The following is a 16,858-nucleotide window of genomic DNA, read 5'->3' on the forward strand; positions in this document are numbered from 1 at the left end:
TCGCCAAACCGCGCAATCGAGACCAAAACGCATGTGTCGCCTGATCGTCCTTCGCCCCTCTTTTCAATTCTTTGAACCTTCAGGATGCCCTTGAGCTGTTTTATTTTGAATTCTTCAGGTTTCTACTCCTCAATTTTCCCGCGGCCTTCGCGTCATGAGGCGCTTCGAACTCAGTGGGGCCTGGTGCGCCTGTTGACTGCATGCGGCGCGAGAGGAGAGCTCCGAGCGGAACTCAAGAAAAAGTAGAAAACGGAGCGAAACCAGGCGGGATCACAGAGCTTTTCTATTGAAAAGTGGCGAAAGAAATTTGACTTTTTGAAAGAATCGGGTGTAGTGCTCAAGAGTCTTCCTCCTTGACGCTGGCTTCCGGGCACGGAGACAGGAGACGCTTCGAGAGAGAGAGTCGGCGACCGCTGCGGCGACAGATTAAGACTCGCGCGTGTGGTTTGGTTTTCTCTCCTATTCCGCTCCACGCGTTTTCTCTCCACTAGCGGCGGGCTTCCTCTTTCTCTTCTCTCTCTCAGCTCCTCTTCGGCGTTCAACATCGTCGTTCGCCGCTTCAGCGCAGAGCGTTTCTTCCAGGGTCGCGTAGGGCGTGGTTTTCCTCTCTCTCGCACCATTCTTCGCCCTTTCCATCTCTGCCGTCACTTTTCTTTTGCTCATTCCCGGTTTCCCACTTTCTTTGGTGTTTTTTGTTTCGTCCTCTCTCGAGCGTGCATCGTCGTCCGCGAGCCGCTGGCTGTGTTCGCTCTTTTACGCAGCTGTCGAACAGAGAGCGACTTCTATCTCCGGAGAAGATGTTTCTGGTTTCCGACGGCGCGGCGGCCGCGAAGAAGAAGAAAAAACCTTCTTCCGCCGCCTGCTCGCCTTTCTCTCTCGCAACCTCGAGATGCTCCCTCACGGCGGGGCTCCTGGAGCCCATGACGGCGGCGTTCGCGCGCACGCTGCAGGCTCATCCCTTCAATCAGAAGGTGAGAAAAGTTGCGTGGGAGATGGAAAGCCGGCGCAGAACGGGGAGATGTACGGAGCACAACGAACAAGGGGAGTCCGCAAAGTAGCTGTGAATATTCCGCTTTTTTTTCAGGTCGTCATCCTTCTTGCGCTGGGCAATATTGAGGCGGACGCGGCGAGTCTCTCCCCCGCGGCCGCCGCGCCGCTTCCTCAAGCCCAAAGAGAGTCACAGCACGGAAGACAAGAGGCCTCTCAGTCTTCCGGTCCGTTCTCCTCTCCTGAGTCTCCAGCTCGTTCTGCACCGGCTGCATCGTCCGCTTTCTCCTCTTCGCCTTCGTCCGCGGCTGGTGCAGAGAATGCATCACTTGAGCACAGCCTTGTTGACCTGGTAAGCCACCCTCAGTCCTCACGCATCGAACTTGGAGTGGGAGTCTCTTCTTCTCGTTTGCAAATGTGCGCAACAACTGGAATGAGAGCGTGCAGACCTGTTCAGATGTCCATATCTACTTTATAGATATGTGTACGTAAATGTAGATATACAGAGATATCTGTATATAGATGTGAAGGCAGAGATTGCGAAAGAGATGGCGCAGCTGAAAGCGTAGACGGGTGTTGGATTTCTTATAGTTCCACCACGAGAAAAAAAAGCCCAAATTTTGGACGTAACTCGACGAGGTAGCTTTCTGCTGCCATGGGCGCTTCAAGCGAGAAGCCACGTTGCAGCTTTTTCGTCGCATCTCGCGAGGGCCTTTTCCACCGGGCGGAGCTTGTGCCCCACTCATTCACTGGTTTATATGTATATATATATATATATGTATTTGTATACATATATATATATATATATATGTATTTGTATACATATATATATATATATATGTATTTGTATATATGTCTGTGCATGTGGAGGAAGCGGCACCCTAGCGGAGCGCATGCTTTTGTCATTGGCGGAGCCTCATGCCACAGGCGGCGTCTGTTTGTTTCCTCGCAGATTCAGCGCCACAGCATTGGTTTTTTCTTCGAGGGCGTGTCGCTCGCTGCGTTCCTCTCCCTCCCTCTGCAACGCCTTCTCTTCGCTGAGCATGATGCCTGCCTCCTCTCCTGGACTGGCTCCTCGTCTCTCCACTCTCTTTCTCTCTCTTCTCCTTCCTCTTCTTCTCGCTCGTCCGCTTCCGCCTATTCTTTGCTCGCTGCTTCCTCACCGCGCGAGCCGCAGGGTGAAGCAACAGACTGCCATTTTTCGGCCGAGGCTTTCGTTTCAGACGTGGCGACGGGCGGCAACGCTGCGGCGATCACGCCTCAGGAGGGAGGCACTCTGCTCTTGCGCGTGAGGACAGAAAGCTGAAAAAATTAGGAAAACTGCGCTTTTTTCGTCTCGTGTCGGTGCGGCTTTCGCGGGGTCGATTTGTGCTTCGCAAGGCGAGGAAGGCACACGAGTCGGCGCGCTCGACGGCTGCCAGGCCGTCGCTGCAGCGAGTCTTCTGTAGTTTGCATGACCGTTTCCCTGTATCTGCGCGTAGGCTGCCCTTCCGTGTTCTGCCGTCGCTGTTGTTCTCTGCCGCGGGTGTCTCCTCTTTTTTCTGCTGCCGCCTCCGCTGCTTCCTGACTCCTCAGGGACTCGCTCTCGCAGGCATCGCGTCGTCCGAGCGTCTCTCGGGGCTTGTGGTCCTACCAGCTCTCGCGCGTTTTGCGACCTCCGCCTCCTTTTCTCGCTGTTTTTCAACTGTTTCATTCGGCGAGGTTTTTGCTTGTCTTCTCGCGTGTGCAGGTCGATGGATTTCTGTACCAGGTTCTGGGCATCGATACCGTAGCTGGTGTCTCCCACGCCATGAAGAAAGGTAAGCGATAGAGAGAAGCAAGACAGGGCTGAAGCTCAGCAGAAGAGGCCTCATCTCGCTGTCGTCGCCTTCCGCTGTGCGTCTATCAGCTTCTGTCGCAGTCTTCCGTGAGCAGACAGAGACACCTCGACGGAGGCACAGCCGCGGATGGGCGTGACAGCTGCAGACTCTGCCGCGTGCGAAGGCTTATCCGCCTAAAGTGTTCATCCGGTTGTCAAACTGAAGCCAGTCGAACAAGAGTCGGATCCGCGTATGTCCAGCAGGCTGACCTCAAGACGGCGACTATCAAAGTGAATGTCATGATATTCCAATAGCTTGTATACAATTGTTCTACATATTTATACATACACGCTGGATCCCACTATACTTCATGCACTTAACATGATGGACGTGAAAAGCGCGCCAGTAGTGGACGCGCAGAGAAAGCCTCTCGCCTGCATCGGCTGAGACCCGCGGGAATGCCCCTGGGCTGACAGAAGGCACTGCCTGAGGTCTTCACTCGCGTGCGCACACGCGCGCGTAGAAGCGTAAATATGCAAACATGGATGCATGTGTGACTCGCGCGCGTGCCAGAGGTGTCTTGCTCTCGTGGAAGGCCCTTTGTTCCATTTGTGAAGTTGTTTTCCCATTTATTCCGGTTGGGCTTCTCAGCACTGCCACCGACGACGCGTTTCCTGCGCGTGCCTCTAGCCCACCCCGCCGTGTTGCGTCACCAGACTTCGCTGCAGAGTGTGTCGCCGGCGGGCGCTTCTTTCGCTCCTGCGAAAGCGACGAGCGGCTGCGCAGAGGGGAAGCGAGCGCCCTCGAAGCTCTTTCAGAGTCTGCAGCGGTGCCTCGGTGTACGACTCGCGCCCGTCTCGTTCCTCGCCGCACTGAAGAGTGAGCTCAGATCTCTCCGGCGCAGAAAAACGCGCGGCGCGTTTCCCACCCTCGGCTGCTGTATCCGTCTGCGTGCGGTCGCTTCGTGCTGCCTCAGAGTGAATTGAACGCGACCCCTGAAGGCCATCGCGTGACGCAAGGAAACTGCGACTCCGTTGCAAGTCTGATCAGCAGCATCGTACTTGGAGTGACCGTATCCGGGAGAGGTTTATTTGCCAGCTTTCTCTGGGAAGTGTATACGACGAGTTGGACGACTGGTGCAGATCTTGGAGCCCTTTGCTGGACGCGGCGAGGTCGGTGGAACTCAGCCAACTTGTTTCGAGATCCTCCGCGCAAACAGTCCATTGACACTCGTGTTTGAGTGTCTGCATGCGCAGGCAAGCGGTGTGCCGCGTCTATTCCGTCTCAGCCGTTCTCTTTTCCCTCTCTTTTTCCATTTCTTGTTCCAGCGTCTCCAGCCTCCTCGGCCGAGTCTCCGCTCGCGCGCCTGCGGGCGCTGCGCTCCGAGTTGGAGGTCCTGTTGTTTGCTGGCAGCGGGGCGGGCTCCGCCACGCCTACGGGACTGACAGTCCAGCGACGCGCGTACAGGTCTTGTGCTTTTTCGAAAAACTGCGAAGGCGACAGCGAGCGCGAGAGCGCACTCTTCATGGAGCTCGACGCGGGCGCGGCGGGCGCGGCGGGCGGAGCCGCGGCACCTGCAGAGAAGGAAACAGTTTGGCTGCCCGCGTGGAGTGTGCTGTTGCCGCGCGTGCTGCAGAGCGCCGACACGCACTCCGCGTGCGAAGATGACGGCGCGAAGAGAGAGAGGAGGGCGTCGCGGCCGCCGCGCGGGTCCGCGGTCGAGGCGTCTGTTGACGTCTCGATGGGAGAGGAAGGTGACGAAGAGGAAGAAGACGAAGAGGAGAGAGCGGAAGCGCTGCCTTTTCCTCGATTGAAGCCGGGGTTCGAACGCGCGGCGCTCAGGCTGGCGGCGAGCGAGTTCGCAGGCGCCGTTGGAGGCGAGCGGACGACGCGCGGGCTTGACAACCAGTCCCAGAGGCAGAGAAGCGAATGCGCGAGAGAGGTCCTCGCCGATGAAATTCTTCAGGTGCTGGGGAGCTACGGACTGGGCCTGCCGCTGAGCAGAGACCGAGCGGAGGCGCATGCAGCGGAGGTAGGAGCGTTTGACATGCGGGATAAAGATCACTCTCCAACAGATAAACGAGGGACAGATTGACAGTGACACAAAAGGGGTGGACTGCTTCAAAAATTGCGGTCATATGCATGCTTGTACAAATGCGCATTCACACGCAGTCCGTGGGATACGGCTGCACTGCTTCTGCCACCTGCCAATATATATATATATATATATATATATATATATATATATATTTGCATATGTGCAGATGGCTAGATAGCACGTGGCGCCTTTCGCCGCACAGACTAGTTACTCGCATTCGCGGGAATAGATAGACATATGAAATATCTACATATATTTACAGAGAAAGGAGGCGAGAGGCTGATAGATTGACTGCGAGTGCGTTTCTGTACGACAGAGCTCGCCTCCGGCCTTTTCCAGTCTTGCTTTGCCTCGTGTCTAGTCTTCTGCGCGCACAATTTGCACAACCCGACTTGCGGATGTGCTTTTATTCTACTTTTTCTCTTTCTGTTCTCTCCTCAGGAGGAAAGCACCTCACCTCGCTTTGACTGGCTGAAGCCTTCTGGGCTCTCCGAATCTCCCGTAAGCGCCGCGAGAGGACGGAATCCGAGCTGGAAGACTCCAAGGCCTTTCCACGTGCATGGCGGCATTTAATCAAATATTTATAAATAGGTAGATACATCAAGATTTAGATATGTAGCAATGGAAATATGAATAGTTAGAAAAAACTGGTTGATCCATAAACATATATACATACATAGGTAAACGAGGGGCGTTGGGAAACATGACTAATATATATATATATATATATATATATGCAAATAGATGGATTGCCCTTGTTTGTAGCTGTTATGGTTTCCGACGGCGTTCTTTTTCGATTTTTTGTAGGTTTCTGTGTTGACGATCGAGGGCGGTCTGGTGCACTCTGCCGCGGTCGCGGCCGTCGTGGAGCGTCTCTCTGAGTAGGCCTGGGTTGGAGCGCGAAGAGGGAAAAAGGGAAAACAGAAAAGGACGATCGTAGCAGAGACGAATCGCGTTTGTCTGGTCACTCGAGGCCGTCCACTTTTCATTTGTTTTTCGTCCCTTTCTGCGCGCAGGCTGCTCCGCCTCAAAGAGCGGGCTGAGAAAGACGCAGGCGCCCCTCTCTGGTTTGCCGTCTCTGTATTCGGCGTTCCTGACGCGCCGACGCTCTTCGGCGGAAACCCACACGGTACGCTGCGTTGGGTCTTGCGAGGCCTTTGCGCCTCACCCTCTTTCACGCTTCCTTCTGTTTTTCCCTCATCAGAAAACAGTGCATGTACTTGCTGCAGGGGGTGACAACACACACAGCCGCATGTACCGCCCCGAAGGGTATATGATTCGACACACAAGCCTGTCCTATGTACTCCTAGAGCGTCTTCAATTATTATTACAAATTCAAGAAGATGCGCAAGATTCGTTGTGTATAAAATCCTTGATGTTTAAAGTTAGGTCATTGGTGTCCCTGGAAAAAAACGAGCAGAAATGTATGTAGACCTTGTCTTTAGCCGGTGGCTGTTTTGCTGCTGTACCGGTAGAGACTTGTGGGATGCGTATTTCGGTGTTGGCGCTTTCGTGGCTGTAGTTGGTGGCTGGTTTGCCTGCGCGTTTACATGCGAACACGCGCAAAGGCCTGCTGTGAGTCTCACGCGGGTTTTCCTGCTTTTTTTTTCTGCAGGCGCGGTGGATCTGAGCGGCGACAGCAGTTGCCACTTTGTCGGCTTCTTCGAACCCGAGCTGGGCGGCGCAAAGGGCATGAGCCTGCGCACAGTCAGCCCCGTAGATGCCTCAGTCTCGCTTCCTTGAGGACATGAGCATAAAAACTCAAACAGGCATGGAAGAGAAGAAGGGTGGGAGCTGAACGCCGATTCCGCTTGAGAGAGAGAAGGCAGATAGGAGAAGAAGAGGGGCGACGAGGAGATCGCACGTTAGAAGGAACAAGCATCTGGTGTACGCTGCCAAACTGATTGTCTTTCTTCCGTTCGTTTTCTGGTTTGACGGGTCCTGACTTTTCTCCTCAGTTGCCGGTTTCTCTCCGATTTCGTCGTGACGTTTCCGTCGTCGCGGAGGTTTTCCCTCCCCGTTTCGTCTGTTCTTCAGCTCGCTGTCTTACCTGCATGCGCTAGGGATTCTCGTTTCTAGACTCCTGATCTCCTCTACGTGAGAAGCAACGGCGAAACGGAGTCTTCAGGTTGCCTTATGGTGCCTGACTGCCGTCGAGCGTGCCTCTGTATTTCCTCCCTTACTGTCGTGGGCGCGCTCGCGGGATGCCCAAAGTGTTTTTTCTATCTTGTCGGTTTTTGTGGCTTTTTGCAAGGCAGTAAAGAGTTCCGTAGAGGACTGGATTCGTTTTGTCACATTTTGAAGACATGTGTTTTCTCAAACTTTCTTATTTAACTTCCAGCAGCCGCGGCTCGGGGCGCGACAGCGAGTGAAGGTGCGCCTTCGCGCTCTCTCTTAAAGAACGATATGTGGTGCGCCGTCAGACGAAGTCCTTCTTTTTTCGTATTCTTCTGCGTCCAAGGCGTAGTGCTGCCGTGAGATCTAGCGCAACGAGACACCTTAGTCTCCCAGTGCGTCTCTTATTCGCTTCTGCTCCCGAACGATTGGCTCTTTGGGTGTATCGTTCGCTTTTCCGTCTTTGAATGTGTTAATGAGCGCGTCGCAGCGCACGCGTGTCCGCTGCATGCTGTCCAGTTTGTCTGCTTTTCACGAATGCGAAACGGCGGATTGGAACCCTGAATTCAAACCCTAAACCCTAGGCGTGGCGAGCCCGCCCGCCTTCTTCATTTTTAAACACTCCGGAGACCCGAGGTCGGAGGGCAAAGGGCTGTGCTCGCCGGCTCAGGTTGGGCAGCCCGGAAGCGACTTTAAAAGGTTCAAGGGCATTCCGCGCGTGCCGCTTTAGACTACATAAGAACGCACTTGCATAAAATATCTCACTAATTCGTTCAAAATTCAAAAGACTGACTTCACTCCACGACGCGGCAAACCTCCCTCCCCCCGTGCTTGACTAAACAGAGAGTAACGTGCCGCTGTCTGCCCGACGCAAATCTCCCCGCGCAGCCTGATTCTTGACGCCGCGCGGCGCAGCACATGCGCGGACTCCACTAGACGTCCTCTCTCTGTTCGGGGGGCACATGCGGAATGAGGTAGCCGAGCGCGCCCTGCTCAGGCAGGTTTTCTTTTTGAACCTTGAAGGGGAAGTCCAGCAGAAGCCGGTCCGCTGGAAGGACGCAGAGGTTGAGCCGCTTGTAGATCTCGAAGCGGTGCGGGTAGTAGTGATGCAAAATGTTCTCCTGGCGGTTGGCCATGTGCACGAGGTAGCCGAGCTTCAGGCCCTGAAAAAGAAATAAAAGGAAAAAAGGAGAGTTCCAAGACGCACGCCCCGCGACCTGTGGAGAGAGCAGGCAGAGGAGTTTTAGGTGCGCCTGCGATGCGAAGGAGAAAGCGGCGATGGCGTCGCGCATAGAGCCACAGGGATGTGACGCGAGCTGAAACTCGCATTACGCCCTGCTGTTTAACGACATTTTGGCGTATTGCGGAGGACAGTACGCAGACACGAAGGCATTCCGCGCTAAAAAAGACGACCATTTCGGAAACCCAGGCAGGGCGCGTAGGTGTGAGGAAGTCAGCGGCGGCTGAGAACCCAAAGGATACTCCGAATCCGCACCGGAATGGAAGGGCGATCGGATGACGCCGCGGCGAAGAGAGACCTGTAGCTGCCTCCGAGCATCAAAAAAAGGTAAAATCACCCCTCTACAGAAAAAAGTTGAGGCATCCAGACTCTCACCTGCACTTCTTCAGGCTTGCAGATATTCGCCACAAAAGTCCACTCCGGGATCTCAGTCCAGGGAAACAACTGCTCGAGTGGCTGGCCGCGGAACAACATCCACCTGCGAAAGGCGACACAGAGCGAAGAAAAAACTCGCACCCCCACGACCACGCATTCTCCTTTTTTCTAGTACCATGAGTGAACTCTTTGCTCTGATCCTCAGTACGCAGTGAGCCAGTTGGATTCCAAATATGGACACAGAGGCAGGCCTCGACAGGGGTCGACAGCGCCAGCGAGGGATTGAGATACAGACAGCTAAAGCAGACAGACAGGCCGATCCAAGAGACGGCTAGAGAGCCAGACAGTCACCGTTGCAGAGGCCACAGGACGTGAGGCACGTCTGCGGCCGCCGGCGCTGGGGGTCGTGAGGTCTGCGCAGGCGGCTTCGAGAGGCGATCGAGACACCAGCGGCCGCCTGCCACAGAAGAGCACCTGGCGCAAAAAACTCCGCCTCCGCTTTGTGCCCAGTTCGCCTGCGTCTCGCGTTCAATCCGCCTGCGGTTCTCGGGGGCTAACCAGCGCATGCCTTTGAGGAGTTTCATCCAGGTGAAGTGGAGGTACTGGAGCGGCGGACCCCAGTCGAGGCCGAGGCGGTCGAGCAGCGGGCGTCTGCGGGGGTGGAACTTTGCATCGATGTCTCCGACGCGGAAGCCGTGGAGGTATTTGCCCAGGGGCATCCCTCTCCACTCCTCAGGCCAGAGGGACTCAGGGACGTCAGGCACTGACGCGGCGGTCGGAGGCGGCGCGGCCGCAGCCGCGAATGGCGAGACGAGCTTCGGGAACGTGCGGTGATCCGCTGCGCAGGCGCACGAGACGGGCGAAGGCTAAACCTCAAATAATGGACTTTCGGTAGAGTATCAGGTCTCTTCCTCCAAACGGATCTCATGGAAAACCTGGAACTCGCATGTGTGATTGGCATGTAGCCGCTGAAACACGCGAAACCGGCAGGACGAACTACGAAACGAACCCGCGGAAGCAACGCGAGCTTCGCACCGCTCAGCCGTGGGACGCAACGCGAAAAGATTCAGATATATACACTTGTATATGCAAATATAGTTATGTGGACGAATCGGCGCAAGAGTAACCGAGAGGGCTCGTCGGCATGCATACGTATGCTTCCATAGATACTCTAATATATACAGATGTGTATATGCGTATACATATATACAGATGTATATACGTGTATACATATATATATATATATATATGTATACATATATATATATATATATAGGTGGATAATCATGCGTCCGTGCGCAGAAAGCAATGGTCAGACGCAGAAAATGCGATATGCCACCACAGGCTCTAGGGTTTAGGGTCTGGGCGTGGAGCGAGAGCTCCAGAGGAGAGCGCTTCGCAGTTTCTCAGCATCGAAACTCGAGGACCCGTTCATCACTTACGCGATGGAATGCACCAGCCGCGCGGCAACACGTTGAAGGTGAGCGCCTCCTCAGCGCCAATTTCACGATGAACGCCCTCGTACAGGTCCTGAAGGAGCAGAAACGCGTTGCAAAGTCGACATTTTCGGAGAAAAAAACAGGGGAAAATAGCGAGCAGTACCAAGTGGATTGGAGGCGCCCCTCGCGCGCTGGGCACGGTGGCTGCACCAGTACGCGGATGCGAAATTTCTAAAAATATTGAGATCGTTGGAAAAACTGTGAATTGTCAGGAAGGGGCTCAGCCTATTCGGATGAAGACCTACGAGATGACGGCTGAAACACTGCTTGTTAATACGTCTTCTCGCCCACGTAAATGCTGCCGCACCTGCCTGTCTACGCATCAATGTGTTGTACGTTGTATTCCCATGTAAATAAAAAAAATAGTGCCTTCTAATGTACGAATAGAGCCTCTTCTGATGAACAAGATGGCCGCCGACAGAGAGAGAAGAGACCCCCCGTCTCAGCGTGATGAGCATGTGCGCAACGACCGAGGAGGAAGTAGAAACAGACACATGATAAGAGGCAGCGGAGATCGCGGCTCGGCGAGCCTTACGTTGAAATATTGCATCGCCTCAACCACATCGTCGAAGCTCCACTTATCGAAGGCGTAGTGAAACCCGCCTTCCGTCCTTCGTCGCGAAAAGAGTGCATGAGGATAGCGCAGCGCGCAATTTCCAAGGAAAGGCTTCGCTCCGTCGCTCTGGTCGGCTTTCGTCTCCTTCTCCGGAGAAGCGCCGTTCGCGTCTCGTTTCGAGGCCTCCGTCGCGGCCTCCTCCCGCTTCTTCCCTCTTCGCTTCTTCTTCCCTTTCCCGTGGTTTGACGCGGCGTCGGCAGCGGCGCCTTCGCCCTGAACAGTCGCCGATTTTTTCTCGCCTTCCTCTTCTGCGAGGAGACGCTGCTGGAGCGCCTGCAACTGCCACCGCAGCCCTCGCCGAGGCGTCGGGCGCCGGAGGGGCACCGGCAGAGGAAACTCCGCCGGGACGATCAAGTGATAGTACGGAGACACCTGAAATAAATAATAAAACACGAAAAAAGAATGAAAGTAGAGGGCGCCTCCTAACGTGTGATGCGCGACAAAGAACTCTCGAGACGCAAAAAAACAGGACCAAGAGAGGAAACAGGCGACGCTCAGCGCAAAGGCCGGTCGGCGCCGCACGCGTGCAGATCGGCATCGAAAAGAAGACACGAACAGGCCCTTCAGCTAGCCTCCGGCGACACAGCAAACATATCCAGAGAGCGCAAGCGGCTAGCGCTGGCGGAGGCTATGGGACTCTACAGGAGGCACGCGCAGTCCAAGCCCAGCGCTCGAAAACCTCTCTGGGAGACACAGAGGAGAGAAAAAAACCCGAGAGGCGACGATGGCCCCCGGAGGCCGTGCGTGGGAAGCAGAAGCAAAAGCGGCGTTCGCTTACCGGGAACGCCTGCTCGCGCGGCTGGTCAGCGGCCGGCGGAGCGTCGGGCCTGCCCGCAGCCGCCAGGCGCGCCTCGGTCGCCTCCTCGAAGTTCACGGCGTCGGCGAGGAGATTGCGAAGCTCTCGCACGTCCATGTCTCTCACGTACGCCGCCTTCGCGTCCGTCTCTCCCGCACGCTTCGCGGTTTCCCCAGCCTGACTTCCCTGGCCGCCGCAGACCTGCTCGCGGTCGCGCGCCTCCCCGCTTTCCTCTCCCGAGGCGCCCTCTCCCTCAGGGCCTCCGAAGAGGCCTTCGCGATCTCTCTCCAGTTCCTCTCCGTCCTTGAGCCGCGTGTCGCTGCTCAGCGGCTCAACGAAGCCTGAGAAAACGAAGCGGACAAAGAAGCCGGTAGGGGAGCGCCGATGCCTCGCGAGGAAGCGAGAGCGAGGCGAAGGCGCACCAGTAGAAGGGCCTCGTACATATCGCCACAGGAGTAAATGCAGAGACACGAGGAAGCAGAAAACACGTAACGATGCAAAAGACACCGCTCCACGTGGCGCTCCAGACGGGGGAAAAAATGCCCTCTAGATGCATCTGGGGGGAGAGAACACAGATCCTCTGAGCGCACATGCACCTAGGATCGCTGCACACCGGGACGCGGGCATGCAAAGATACTTAATATATATATATATGGAAAATCGGAGGAGGCGTTCTGGAGTAGTGGCAAGATTCGGAGCGCCATGCTCACTCAACTGGAGCTGCGTGGGCAGGTTGCGTCCGACTTCTCACCTTCGTCGTCGCCAAACACGTCCGCCAGCGGGCCTGAATCTCTGTCGTCTGCCTCTTGGTTGGCGCCGGCTGCATCGTCTCTGCTCGCAGCGTTTTCGTTGATGAATCGCTCAACGCCTTCGATGGTCTGGATGGGGAACTCGACGGCGCGAAGAAGCTTTAGGGCTTGGGGGACTTTCCCGAGGAATTTCCGGCCTTTTTTCAGCTCGGAGATCACCGCGCCGAGCGGGTAGCCCCAGAGGTATTCGGGGTATCTGGGTTCCGCAGGAATTTTGAAAAAACGCTGCGGCAACAGCGACGGCGGCTGGCGCGCGGGGAGCGCCGGCGGCGCGCGGAAGGGCTGAAAGGATGGCGCGAGGCCGCGAGAAGGCCGAAGCGGGTCGATGCTGACCGGCGCAGAGACCTCCTCCCCCGGAAGTTCTGCCGCCTGCAGCGGAGGCCGCGCACCCTCAGCTCCAGCGCCGTCGTCAGCCGAAAACGCCTTCGTTTTCTCGCTCTGCGCAACACATCAACAGGGAGAACGGAATGCAGCGAGGGAGGAGGAAGGGAGGCGACTTTGCCCCCAGATGAAAATTGCAGGCGTGGGTATATGTAATTGTTTCCGAGAAGGCAGACTCTTGCTGCCAGGGAAGCTTGAACGCGATCGCACAGATTGGAGACGCCAGACATGGTCCCAAAGACGGAAACGAAAGTCAGCAGACTGACGAAGATACACCCGCAGACATAGCAAGGTAAAAAACTACACAGACGTTGATCAGTATCGACGCAGAACCCGAGTTACGGGCAGAGTGTTCACCGCGGGAGAAAATCCACAGTAGGCCCGGCAGCCGACTCGATAGATGCGTACAGAGAGATTCAGACACAAGCGCAGGCAGACAGAGAAAGAAAAACAAACGAGCAAGGTAGACGCAGAGGCGGGAGCCTGCGAGAGCGCTGCCTCACTATATACGAGGCGAAGGCCTCGAGGAAGATGCTGAACTCTTCCTCTTCGTCTTCTTCGACCTCTAGGGCCTCCCAGCGAAAGCCTGCAGGACACACTCAGTGGGCAGCAGCAGTCGCGACGCGATTAGGGTTTAGGAACTCGGTCGCCTCAAAGAAAACCAACTCGCGAACAGCCGCCGGGGCCTCAGAGTAGGTCAAGGCTGCGCCCCAGGGCGGAGACGACGCAGATGCAGCGCTGCCGCTAAAGGCGAAAAAGACGCGCGTCGAGAAGGCCCCACCGATTTTGTGGAGCTCCTCCGCCGCGGCCGGCAAGTCCTCGACGACGGTCTCTCGATGGTCTCGCAATAGCTCCTCCTGAGCAAAGCGCAACGCAGGGGACCCGACGAGGCGTAAGTGGCGTGCGCGTCGACCGCGGAACTCGCCTGCGCAGGAAAAATATACCGGCGATGCAGTTCGACACCCCCTCCAAGACCGGCGGTTTGTTTGCCTCCGTGTCCCCTCTCAGTACCCTGGATCCCTTATCTGAAATTCGAGCCCTGAATACCCGAGCGTTGATACAACAACACTGTACGACTCCAAATGCAGTCACTGGGCGGCCCTTATTTCGGAAAAAAACGTGGAGCCCCAGAGCTGAGGCGCGGGGAACGGCGCCAGTCTCTCCGCGCTTCGCGTCCTCGTGTCTGGCGCCGCACCTGATCATGCACGCGCAGGCCGACCAGGTGCGGCGCCCAGGCGGTGTCTCGCAGCTCCTGAATGTCTCGCCGCTTCTCAAGCGCCTGCTCCGCGGAGTGAGCGTCGCCCTCGTTCGCCAGCGCGCGCGCCGCCGCCTCCGTCTCAGCGTCGCGCAGCAGCGACATCTTCCGCGAAGGCGCGGGCACGGTGAAGTGCCGCGGCGTCCCTTCGGGCCCGAACAGGCGATGGCAGGCGCGCAGGACTTCCGTCGCCCGCACGAGAGACAGGTGAAGCGGCGGCATGTACCCGCCTGCCGACGCGACCTCTGAACAGCGCCCGCATGAGAAGTGAACACACGGGGAGCCTTATGGATGACGGTTGAGGCCAAGCCCAAACGCGAGACATTCCGACGACACCGTCGCGTGCTCGGAAGACCGCTCCCCGCCGGCGCGCAGCGACGCGGCGTCGCTCCAAAAAGGCGAGAGAAGAGCGCGAGCTAAAGCGAGACACGAGCTGCTTCGAGGGAAAGCAAGACACGAGCTGCTTCGAGGGAAAGCGAGACACAGACTGCCTCGATACCGCAAGCCTACACTCCGAGAAAGAAAGAAAGACGCCTCCGCAGAGAGCAGGGGCTCGCGGTGATGCCGCACCTACCTAAGTTATCCCACTGGAAGAGCTTGAGGCGGTGGACAGGGACTTGCTTTTTGATGAACATGGCAGCGTCTTCGCCGCGGGGCCGCAGGCCGAAGCGGAGGCCCTTCTCGCGGTCTTCCTCGCTACCCATGATGGAGAGAACGCCCTCACGCAGGAGTTTGGTCTGGAGCTCGACCTGGAAGCCTTCGTCTTTCGCATTCGCGCGCCGCTTCCGCTCTTCCTCCTCTCGTCGTCGAGCCACCTCGTACTCGTGGGCATCGCCTGCAGGCGCCCCTGCCACCTTCGCGTCGTATGGGAAGCTCTCGAACACGCCGAAAGACGACGGCGAAGACGGCTGAAATGTGAGCGTGGCTGCTGCGCCCAGCGGCTCCGCTGCCTTCTGCTCACCTCCCTCATCCCGCTGCGCGTCGCCGTCGCGCGGAGTGCCGCTGTCTCCGGAGGGCCTCTCCAGCGGGGCCTCGGCGCCGTTCGGGCGCGGTGGGCGCGGGGCGGCGGTCGGCCGGGGCCCGAGGGCGTCGGCCACGGTGGAGGCTTGGAGACTCTTGTGCGGTCTAGTGGCGGCGGCGATGCGCGACTGCGTGTAGCCTGGCACATAATTGTCGTCCGAGGGGCGACTAAAGCGCACGCCGAACTCGTAGCCGACGAGTGCGCGCTCCATCTCTGCGGTTAGACCGGGGCGGTAACGCGCGGAGGCGCCCGCCGCCCCAGTCTGCCCGCCGTCGGCAGCGTCGGAGTCGACGTAGTGATGAAAGTACTCGGGAAGGAAGTCAGGGGTCGCCGGCGAAGAGCCTGTGGAAGAGAGAGACGATGGCCGGCGGCGCGAGGCGGCCGAAATCGTCGGCGAGCCGAAACCAAGCGAGTGAGCAGACGCGGAACGCGGCAAAGACTCCACGGCGCACGGTAAGGCAAGCGGAGACACAATCCCGGCCTTCCTGGAAGCCAGAGGTGAACAGGAGAACAGAAACGCATAGAAAACGCCCGTCGTTTGTCGGGGTCCACTGTGCGAGCGCGGCTGCCGCTGCGCGGACCGACTTCCCTGAGGCAGGACGCTCAGATGCGGAGGAAGAAACCGCCAAAAAGACGATGCACGAAGCGGGAGCGGGGGGGCGAGAGGCGTAGGAAAACGGTGAGAAAAAGGCGACAAAAAGAAAAACAACTGCGGAAAAGAAGGCGGAGTAAGCCCAGGCGAGACCCGCAGCGCCTGTGACGGGAGGGCGCGTGAGAAGGCCGATGAAGACGAAAGCAGACAGCCAGACGCCGAGCTAGGCAGAGCGGCCAGGAGAGAGGAAAACGGAGGAGAGGGGGCAGATGGCGAGGAGGCGCTGCTTGCGAGACTCAAACGAACCGCGCACGTAAGGAGAAGAAAGGCGCACAGCTGCCCTCTTCTCTTCTTTCGATTGATTTTTTGCTTGACAGAGAGACGTTCACTCGCGCTTTTGACTTCAGATATCAATTCAGTGTGACTAGACGCCCGACGTCTGCTGCAGTTTTCGGGGTGTCTACTGCCGCCTTGCGGCTCGTTTCTCCCGTCAGTGTTTGGTTGCTCCTGAGTGGGGAAGAAGCCGCAGTAGCAGGAGGAGTGAGAAAGAAAGCGACAGGGCGGCTGAGGGAACACCAGGGCGCCGGAAGGCAGAGCTGGACGTCGGCCGTCGCGAACTGAAGCTTCACACACAGGACAGCGCGGCAGCTCGGCAAGACTCGGAGGAACGGATCGCCCAAGCCAGCCGCGAGAAGGGCGTCGGCCGACCTGTGTACGTCTCATTGTCGCTTCATGCACTCGCAGAACAGATTTACGTCAAGCCTCTTGGATCTCACTTTTCCGTGAATGCGGGGAACCCCCCGCGCCTGGACGTGGCAGCCGCAGCTTCCTGGAGACAGCGGAGGCACGTGCCCGCCCTGCGGCTCTCTCGCGCACGCCAGCTCTACCCTGTAGGTTCTGCATGGGAACAGAGATATCTGGAGAATGAGGACGAGTTCTGATGTGCTTTCAGGCCAGCGAAATTCGCTCGGACACTCTGGGCGGATCCCGCTGTCTCGCCGAGAGAAACTGCCTAATTCGGCCTATCCGCAAGGGGGGGGGGGGCGCTGCCCGTAGCGAAGGAGAAATTCACTCAGCATGGGGGTTCCTCAGCGGAGAAAAGTCATCAAGGAAAGAGCACGATGGAAGAGGCGGCGGATGTTTAAACCATAACCTCACAAATCGAGATGAAGTGTGCTTGCAGATGTCGTGGTGTGTAGCGCATGTGTTTTTCACACGCAAAGTTTCGAGTCCTGCCCGTTTGTCTCGACTCGCGTTGTGTAGCGACGGCGGAGC

The 16,858-nt window shown here is 57.2% G+C and overlaps 2 protein-coding genes across 2 annotated transcripts; one reads left to right on the forward strand and one right to left on the reverse strand.

The window, feature by feature from the left end:
• Positions 1–84: 84 nt before the first annotated feature.
• On the forward strand, positions 85–6,627 carry BESB_014070 (uncharacterized protein; the record flags this gene model as incomplete). Its single annotated transcript, XM_029360137.1, has 11 exons — positions 85–183; positions 762–971; positions 1,085–1,339; positions 1,940–2,275; positions 2,717–2,786; positions 3,438–3,665; positions 4,115–4,818; positions 5,326–5,385; positions 5,692–5,765; positions 5,901–6,013; positions 6,500–6,627. The coding sequence occupies 11 exons, from the start codon at positions 85–87 to the stop codon at positions 6,625–6,627; spliced, it is 2,277 nt and encodes a 758-aa protein (XP_029216804.1).
• A 1,304-nt stretch (positions 6,628–7,931) lies between these two features.
• On the reverse strand, positions 7,932–16,306 carry BESB_014080 (uncharacterized protein; the record flags this gene model as incomplete). Its single annotated transcript, XM_029360138.1, has 11 exons — positions 7,932–8,162; positions 8,615–8,717; positions 9,173–9,452; positions 10,057–10,144; positions 10,649–11,101; positions 11,508–11,866; positions 12,277–12,772; positions 13,219–13,301; positions 13,497–13,572; positions 13,911–14,215; positions 14,545–16,306. The coding sequence occupies 11 exons, from the start codon at positions 16,304–16,306 to the stop codon at positions 7,932–7,934; spliced, it is 4,236 nt and encodes a 1,411-aa protein (XP_029216805.1).
• Positions 16,307–16,858: the final 552 nt, after the last annotated feature.

Source organism: Besnoitia besnoiti, chromosome IX, assembly GCF_002563875.1.
Source record: "Besnoitia besnoiti strain Bb-Ger1 chromosome IX, whole genome shotgun sequence".
NCBI lineage: Eukaryota > Apicomplexa > Conoidasida > Eucoccidiorida > Sarcocystidae > Besnoitia > Besnoitia besnoiti.